The 9,289-nt window shown below is 49.9% G+C and overlaps 1 protein-coding gene across 1 annotated transcript; it reads right to left on the reverse strand.

Annotated features, from left to right (window-relative positions):
• Positions 1 to 1,652: 1,652 nt before the first annotated feature.
• capslb (calcyphosine-like b) lies at positions 1,653 to 7,254 on the reverse strand (the record flags this gene model as incomplete). Its single annotated transcript, XM_083929787.1, has 4 exons — positions 1,653 to 1,754; positions 2,462 to 2,671; positions 5,243 to 5,420; positions 7,118 to 7,254. The coding sequence occupies 4 exons, from the start codon at positions 7,252 to 7,254 to the stop codon at positions 1,653 to 1,655; spliced, it is 627 nt and encodes a 208-aa protein (XP_083785913.1).
• Between the last annotated feature and the right edge of the window lie 2,035 nt (positions 7,255 to 9,289).

A 9,289-nucleotide genomic window follows, 5' to 3' on the forward strand; every position in this document is an offset into this window, starting at 1 on the left:
CGTCCGTCTAAAGGTCAGAGGTGAACACACGTGAGCCCTGGTGAGGTCCTTAAAGAGAACGCTGCTCCGCTCCAGGACTCAAGACACAGAAGTTTTATTATTTTACATTTACAGTCAACTGTAGAACCTCAGACTGAAGAGGGACCAGGTGGATCCAGTCCTGGACCTGGACCAGGACCAGCTCTGCACTCTCCAGGATCCTGGAGGGGGTCTGGGAGTGCCCATCCGGTCTACATGTGCTTTGTGGATCTGGAGAAGGCCCATGACCGGGTCCCTGGAGATACTGTGGGAGGTGCTGGGGGAGTCTGGGGGGGGGGGTCACTTCTGAGGGGGTCCAGTCTCTGTACCCCCAAAGAGAGAGCTGGGTCCGGATCCTGGGCAGTGAGTCGGAGTGGTTCCCAGCTGGGAGGAGGCCTCGGGGAAGACCAGGACCAGGGGCAGAGGTTGGATGGAGGCCTCGGGGGGGACCAGGACCAGGGGCAGAGGTTGGATGGAGGCCTCGGGGGGGACCAGGACCAGGGGCAGAGGTTAGATGGAGGCCTCGGGGGAGACCCAGGACCAGGGGCAGAGGTTGGATGGAGGCCTCGGGGGAGACCAGGACCAGGGGCAGAGGTTGGATGGAGGCCTCGGGGGAGACCAGGACCAGGGGCAGAGGTTGGATGGAGGCCTCGGGGGGGGACCAGGACCAGGGGCAGAGGTTAGATGGAGGCCTCGAGGAAGACCAGGACCAGGGGCAGAGGTTAGATGGAGGCCTCGGGGGGGGACCAGGACCAGGGGCAGAGGTTAGATGGAGGCCTCGGGGGAGACCAGGACCAGGGGCAGAGGTTAGATGGAGGCCTCGGGGGAGACCAGGACCAGGGGCAGAGGTTAGATGGAGGCCTCGGGGAAGACCAGGACCAGGGGCAGAGGTTGGATCGAGGCCTCGGGGGAGACCAGGACCAGGGGCAGAGGTTAGATGGAGGCCTCGGGGGAGACCAGGACCAGGGGCAGAGGTTGGATGGAGGCCTCGGGGGGGACCAGGACCAGGGGCAGAGGTTAGATCGAGGCCTCTTTATGTTCTGAACTGTTTTTATTTGATAAAGTTTCGTTTGAATAATAAAAAGAATGAAACAGAAACTTTGACGTGTTTCATCGTTTTCTAACAACAACAGAAGAAAACGACACGACGACGACGACGAGCGTTACTTTTATTTATCGTTTCATTTCCAACGTAAACAAAAACAAACAAAAACAAACAAAAACAAACAAAAACAAACAAAAACAAACAAAAACAAACAAAAACAAACAACATAAAACACAAAATACTGAAACAGTTTAACTTCTGAAAAGGAGCGAGAACAAAAAGATAATGAAGAAAATAATAATTATAAAATTATTATAATAATATAATAAAATAATAAAACAATTAAAAAAAAATTTATTAAAATAATAAAAAAATAATAAAAATAATAAAAATAATAATAAAAATATTAAAATAATAAAAAATAATAATAATAATAATAAAATAATAATAAAATAATTCAATAATAATAAAATAATAATAGTAATAATAATATATTAATAATAATAATAATAATAGATTATGACGATAATAAAGATAATGCTGAGTCGTGCGTGGGGCGCGGCGGTCCCCGTGTGCGGCGGCGGCGGCGTCACAGCTTCCAGGCGTTCTTCATCATCAGGATGAAGTAGACGTCGTGGTCGATGGAGGCGCTGACGCCGCAGTAATAGTTGATGAACTCCTCTTTGGTCACCTGACGAAGAAACGCTGAGTCATCACTCACAGATGAGCTGAGTCATCACACACACACACACAGTCACACACACACACACAGTCACACACACACACACACACACACACACACACACACACAGACACACACAGACACACACACACACACACACACACACACACACACAGACATACACACACACACACACACACACACACACACACACAGACACACACACACAGACAGTCACACACACACACACACACACACACACACACACACACACACACACACACACACACAGACAGTCACACACACACACACACACACACACAGACAGTCACACACACACATACACACACACATACAGACACACACACACACACACACATACACACACACACACACACACAGTCACACACACACACACACACACACACAGTCACACACACACACACACACACACACACACACAGACACACACAGACACACACACACACACACACACACACACACACACACACACACACACACACACACACACACACAGACACACACACACACAGACATACACACACACACACACACAGACAGTCACACACACACACACACACACACACACACAGTCACACACACACACACACACACACACACACAGACAGTCACACACACACACACACACACACACACACAGTCACACACACACACACACACACACACACACACACCTTCCCGTCCTTGTCGTTCGGAGAGTCGAAGTTGTCGAGGAACGTCCTGAACACCTCCTCCTCGCTCCACTCCCCGTTCTTGAACTTGGGGTGGCACGTGGCGTTATAAACGCCGCGCAGGTCGTCCACCGTGATCACGCCGTCCCCCGTCTTATCCAGCTTCCTGAACGCCTGCAGGACCACCTCCTTCCTCGCCTTCGACATCTGCGGCTGCAGACGGACAAAAGGACAGACGGACATCACATCCAGTTTAGTTTAGTTCATCTCAGCCTCTGATCCTGGATCAGGTCTCAGGGGCAGCAGCTCCAGCCTCTGATCCTGGATCAGGTCTCAGGGGCAGCAGCTCCAGACTCTGGTCCTGGATCAGGTCTCAGGGGCAGCAGCTCCAGCCTCTGGTCCTGGATCAGGTCTCAGGGGCAGCAGCTCCAGCCTCTGGTCCTGGATCAGGTCTCAGGGGCAGCAGCTCCAGCAGGGACCCCAAACTTCCCTTTCCCGGGCCACATTAACCAGCTCTAACTGGGGGATCCTGAGGCGTTCCCAGGCCAGTGTGGAGATCTAATCTCTCCACCTGGTCCTGGGTCTTCCCCGAGGCCTCCTCCCAGCTGGACGTGACCCCTCTCCCCCTCTCTCTAAGGGAGACTCCAGACCCCCTCCTGAGGAAACACATTTCAGACACTTGGACCTGGACCTGGTTCTGTGGGTCCTGACCTGGACCTGGTTCTTTGGGTCCTGACCTGGACCTGGTTCTTTGGGTCCTGACCTGGACCTGGTTCTTTGGGTCCTGACCTGGACCTGGTTCTGTGGGTCCTGACCAGGACCTGGTTCTTTGGGTCCTGACCTGGACCTGGTTCTTTGGGTCCTGACCTGGACCTGGTTCTTTGGGTCCTGACCCAGCTTTCAGGACCACAGGTGAGGGTAGGAACCAGGACTGAGGGTAGATCCAGAGCGACTGCTGCTCCAATTCACGTTCCAACATCCCCTCACTTGTGAACAAGATCCTGAGGTACTTGAAGTCCTTCACTTAGGGTCAGGACTCATTCCCTCTGGTCCCCCTTTCTGAACAGGAACCACCACCCCGGTCTGCCACTCCCTCGGCACTGTCCCAGACTTCCACCAGTGTGTCAGAGACGTGTGGACCAGGACCAGGACCAGGACCAGGCCCAGGACCAGGACGGCCCCTCCAGACCCAGAGCTTTCAGCATGTGTGGATGCAGCTCATGGATCCTGGGGCTTTGCCTCTGTGGACTTGTTTCCTTCCTCAGTGACTTCTGTCAGAGATGTTGACGATGATCCCCATCAGCCTCCAGCTCTGCCTCTACAAAAGAGGGCGTGTTGGGCCCATTCAGGACTTCCTCAGAGTCCTTCCACCGCCCCATGACCTCATCAGCTGAGGGCACCAGCGTCCCGTCCTTACTGTGAACAGCTTGGACGGTTCCCCGTGTCCCCCTCCTGAGGTGCTGAATGGTGGTCCAGAAGCACCTCGGTGCCCCCCAAAGTCCTTCTCCAGGACTTGTGTGAACTCCTCCCACACCCGCTGCTTTGCCTCTGACCCAGCAGAGGCTGCAGCCCTTCAGACCTGTGGGGACCTCAGAACCACCTCCGGAGTCTTCTGGGAGACCAGATCCTGAAGGCCTCCTTCTTCAGGGGGACCCCTGACCCCCGGGGTCCACCACGGTGCTCCAGGGTCCCCGCCCCTTGAGGCACCTGAGACCTTGAGGCCACAGCTCACCGCTGCAGCTTCAGCACTGGAAGCTTTGAACATCGCCCGCTCCGGTTCGATGCCCCCGACCTCCACAGGGACGCCAGAAAAGCTCCTCCGGAGGTGTGAGTTGAAGGTCTCTGGGACAGGGGCCTCCTCCAGACGGTCCCAGTTCACCCGCACTACTGGTTTGGGTTTACCCGGTCTGTCCAGAACCTTCCCCGTCCTCTGACCCACTCATCCCCAGATGGTGATCAGCTGACAGCTCTGCCCCTCTCTTCACCCGAGTGTCCAGAACATCCGGCCTCAGATCAGATGAGACCATCACAGACTGGATCCTGGACCTTTGGCCTAGTGTGCTCTGGAACCAGGTCCACTTCTGAGCCTCCTTCTGTTCCAACATGGTGTTTGTTAAAGAGGATCCAGGACCAGCACACAAGTCTAACACCAGACGCTGGGGTTTAGATCCGGGAGGCCGTTCCTCCCAATCAGCCTCTCCAGGTGTCTCCATCGTTGCCCACGTGGGCGTTGAAGTCTCCCAGCAGGACTCTGGAGTCCCCTACTGGAGCCCCATGCAGGACTCCATTCAGGGTCTCCAAGAAGGCCCCAGACTCTGAACTGCTGTTCGCTGCATCTGCACCAACAACAGTCAGAGCCCCCCCCCCCCCCCCCCCCCCCCACCCGCAGGCGTAAGGAGGCCACCCTCTGGTCCACCGGGGTCAACTCCAACACCGCGGCGCTCAGCCGGGGGTTCGAGAGTCTCCCCACACCCGCCCGGCCCCTCACACCCTGGGCCCCTCCAGAGAAGACCAGGGTCCAGCCCCTATCCAGGAGCACGGGTCCAGATCCAGACTGTGTGTGGAGGTGAGCCCCCCCAGATCTAACTGGGAGCTCCACCTCCCTCACAAGCTCCGGCTCCTTCCCCCACAGAGAGGAGACGCTCCACGTCCCCAGAGCCTCTGCTGCCCGGGTCTGTACCGGGTCTGGACCCTCCAGACGGGGACGGTTCACAGAGAGGATAACAATAATATTTATAATAATAACAATAATAACAATAACAATAATGATCAGTGGCCTTTAACCCTCAGAGTGATGAGGAACTCATCGAAGTCGATGGTCCCGTTCCCGTCGCGGTCGAAGTGCTGGAAAAGCGCCGTGGCCTCGTGTTTCTCCATCAGGATCCCGTAATCGCTCAGACCCTTCAGGAACTCCCTCAGGTCCAGAGAGCGGCTCTGGTTATCGTCCATGATCTTAAAGGTCCTGACGACGACAACAACAACAACAGGGACGACAACGACAACAACAACAACAACAACAACAACAGGGACGACAACGACAACAACAACAACGACAACATCAACGACAACAACAACGACAACAACAACAACAACGACAACATCAACAACAACAACGACAACAACAACAGGGACGACAACGACAACAACAACGACAACGACAACAACAGGGACGACAACGACAACAACAACAACAACAGGGACGACAACAACAACAACAACAACAACAACAACGACAACAACAACAACGACAACAACAACAACAACAGGGACGACAACAACATCAACAACAACGACAAAAACGACAACGACAACGACAACAACAACAACAACAACGACAACGACAGGAACAACAACAGGAACAACAACGTTAGAAAAAATAGTTTAGCTTAGCTTAGTTTAGTTTAGCTTAGTTAAGCTTAGCTTAGCTTAGTTTAGTTTAGTTTAGTTTAGCTTAGTTTAGTTTAGTTTAGCTTAGCTTAGTTTAGTTTAGTTTAGTTTAGCTTAGTTTAGCTTAGTTAAGCTTAGCTTAGCTTAGCTTAGTTTAGCTTAGTTTAGTTTAGCTTGGCTTAGTTTAGTTTAGTTTAGCTTAGCTTAGTTTAGTTTAGCTTAGTTTAGCTTAGTTAGGCTTAGCTTAGCTTAGTTTAGTTTAGCTTAGCTTAGCTTAGTTTAGTTTAGTTTAGCTTAGCTTAGTTTAGTTTAGCTTAGTTAAGCTTAGCTTAGTTTAGTTTAGTTTAGTTTAGCTTAGCTTAGCTTAGTTTAGCTTAGTTTAGCTTAGTTAAGCTTAGCTTAGTTTAGTTTAGTTTAGCTTAGTTTAGTTTAGCTTAGCTTAGTTTAGCTTAGTTAAGCTTAGCTTAGTTTAGTTTAGTTTAGCTTAGCTTAGCTTAGCTTAGCTTAGTTTAGTTTAGTTAAGCTTAGCTTAGCTTAGTTTAGTTTAGTTTAGCTTAGCTTAGCTTAGTTTAGCTTAGCTTAGTTTAGTTTAGCTTAGCTTAGTTTAGCTTAGTTTAGCTTAGTTTAGCTTAGTTTAGTTTAGCTTAGCTTAGTTTAGCTTAGTTTAGTTTGGCTTAGCTTTGTTTAGCTTAGTTAAGCTTAGCTTAGTTTAGTTTAGCTTATCTTAGCTTAGTTTAGTTAAGCTTAGCTTAGTTTAGTTTAGTTTAGCTTAGCTTAGCTTAGCTTAGCTTAGTTTAGTTTAGTTTAGCTTAGCTTAGTTTAGCTTAGTTTAGTTTAGCTTAGTTTAGCTTAGTTTAGTTTAGTTTGGCTTAGCTTTGTTTAGCTTAGTTAAGCTTAGCTTAGTTTAGTTTAGCTTAGCTTAGCTTAGTTTAGTTAAGCTTAGCTTAGCTTAGCTTAGTTTAGTTTAGCTTAGCTTAGCTTAGCTTAGCTTAGTTTAGTTTAGTTTAGTGAAGTGAAGTTTTAGTTTTAGTTTAGTCAAAGTTTAGTGAAGTTAAGCTTAAGTTCACTGAAGTTAAGTTCAGGTTTAGTCTAGTTAAGCTTAAGTTTAGTGAAGTTAAGTTCAGGTTTAGTCTAGTTAAGCTTAAGTTTAGTGAAGTTAAGTTCAGGTTCAGTCTAGTTAAGTTTAAGTTTAGTGAAGTTAAGTTCAGGTTCAGTCTAGTTAAGCTTACGTTAACAGGATTAAAGAGCAGGTCCCACTGAACCAGGACTCACCGGCCCAGACCTTTGATCCCGGACGAGCCTCGGCTCAGACACTGGAGGCGGAGTTTCTCCACGGGGTCCGAACACGCCGTCAGCTGACGCTTGGCGTTCATCGCCATCTCCCGATCGTGTCTGGACGTCCCCGCCATCGCTGACGCCACGAACACGCACACACAGATCTGCTCTGAATGAAAGACTGAAGACATGAAGCGACGCATCGGTTCATTCACCAACACATCGAACTCTCGTCACACGAGTCGCTCACGGACGTTTGCTGTGGTTTGACCTTTGACATGATTTTAATATAATAACATGTTTTACTGCGACGCAGCTCGTGACAACAGGAAGCTGTTCAGTGAGAATAACAATAACAATCATAATAACAATAATAATAACAATAATAACAATAATAATCATATTATCATATATAACATAACCGTCATGCTGAGGCAGGAGTGTCAGAGGAAGAGTTCAAACTCACCGACACTTTTGGATCTTCAGCTGGAAACAAACCGGAAGTGAAGCCGAGGCCGCGCTTCCCCAAACAAGCCACGGTTACCATGGAGACGCAGTGTCCTCTGCTGTGATTGGCTGTTCAGACCTCCCCTGTGTTTCTCCCGTAGACCGCCCATTAACACACACACACACACACACACACACACACACACACAGTTATATGTGTGTGTGTGTGAGTGTGTCTGTGTGTGTGTGTGTGTTTGTGTGTGTGTGTGTGTTAGTGTGTGTGTGTGTGTGTGTGTCTGTGTGTGTGTTAATGGGCGGTCTATGTGTGTGTGTGTTTGTGTGTGTGTGTGTGTTTGTGTGTGTGTCTGTGTGTGTGTATGTGTGTGTGTGTGTGTTAGTGTGTGTGTGTGTGTTAGTGTGTGTGTGTGTGTGTGTGTGTGTGTCTGTCTGTGTATGTATGTGTGTGTGTGTGTGTGTATGTGTGTGTGTGTGTTAGTGTGTGTGTGTGTGTGTGTGTGTGTGTGTGTGTCTGTGTATGTATGTGTGTGTGTGTGTGTGTGTGTGTGTGTGTGTGTGTGTGTGTCTGTGTGTGTGTGTGTGTGTGTGTGTGTGTGTTAGTGTGTGTGTGTGTGTGTGTGTGTGTGTGTGTGTGTATGTGTGTGTGTGTGTGTGTGTCTGTCTGTGTATGTATGTGTGTGTGTGTGTGTGTATGTGTGTGTGTGTGTTAGTGTGTGTGTGTGTGTGTGTGTGTGTGTGTGTGTCTGTGTATGTATGTGTGTGTGTGTGTGTGTGTGTGTGTGTGTGTGTGTGTGTGTGTGTGTGTGTGTGTCTGTGTGTGTGTGTGTGTGTGTGTGTGTGTGTGTTAGTGTGTGTGTGTGTGTGTGTGTGTTAGTGTGTGTGTGTGTGTGTGTGTCTGGTGTGTGTGTGTGTGTGTGTGTCTGTATTAATGTGATTGTGACTCATATTTTAACGTTAAAGCAGAAACAAACACAGCTGATCAGTGATGATTATTATTATTATTCAGTTTGTATTTAATTTTTTTATTGTTTTTCTGTTTTTTTTTAACGCTATTCCGCACCTGCACGTGCGCAGGCAGCGGCTCAACTTCCGGTGCTAATCAGTGTAATTGGCGTCTCCAGGTGACTCCAGGTGACTCCAGGACTCTGCAGGACTCTCCAGGCAGTGTCGCAGAGCGGATCAGGATGATGTGTCCCGCGGGTCCCGGACGGAGGATGATGGCCTGGGTTTGGATCACTTTGGTGGCTCTAGCCCGGCTCAGCACGGAACAGGAGCCGCACCGGGACGCACACGGAGGGCTGGCCGGCCTGGAGCCGCTGTCCTCGGACTCTGAGCCGCCGGTGGAGCCGCAGCTGTGGAAGTTTGTGAAAGGTACAAAAGCAGAGGTGCAGCTTTTCTCTGCTCCCAGTGGAACTTTCAACACTCGAGGTTGGTTTGAAATGTTCCGAGTTCAAACTTGATCCTGTTTAAGAACCAGAGGTAGAGGTCGAGCTCCTCTGTGACGTCACATGGCTGTGGCGTCTCCATGGAAACGGGTGAAAGTGAAATGTGCGCTGTTGTTGTGGCACGTTTGCTGCACGAGGACCAGAGGGCTCTGCACCTTAGTGCCGAGGCTCCTGCCCCCCCCCCCCCAAAGGCAGCTTCCTCTAGACTCCGTGCGTGTGTGTCCCTGTGCGTGGTTGTGTGTGTGTGTCCCTGTGCGTG

This window comes from Echiichthys vipera (genome assembly GCF_963691815.1).
Source record: "Echiichthys vipera genome assembly, chromosome: 16".
NCBI lineage: Eukaryota > Metazoa > Chordata > Actinopteri > Perciformes > Trachinidae > Echiichthys > Echiichthys vipera.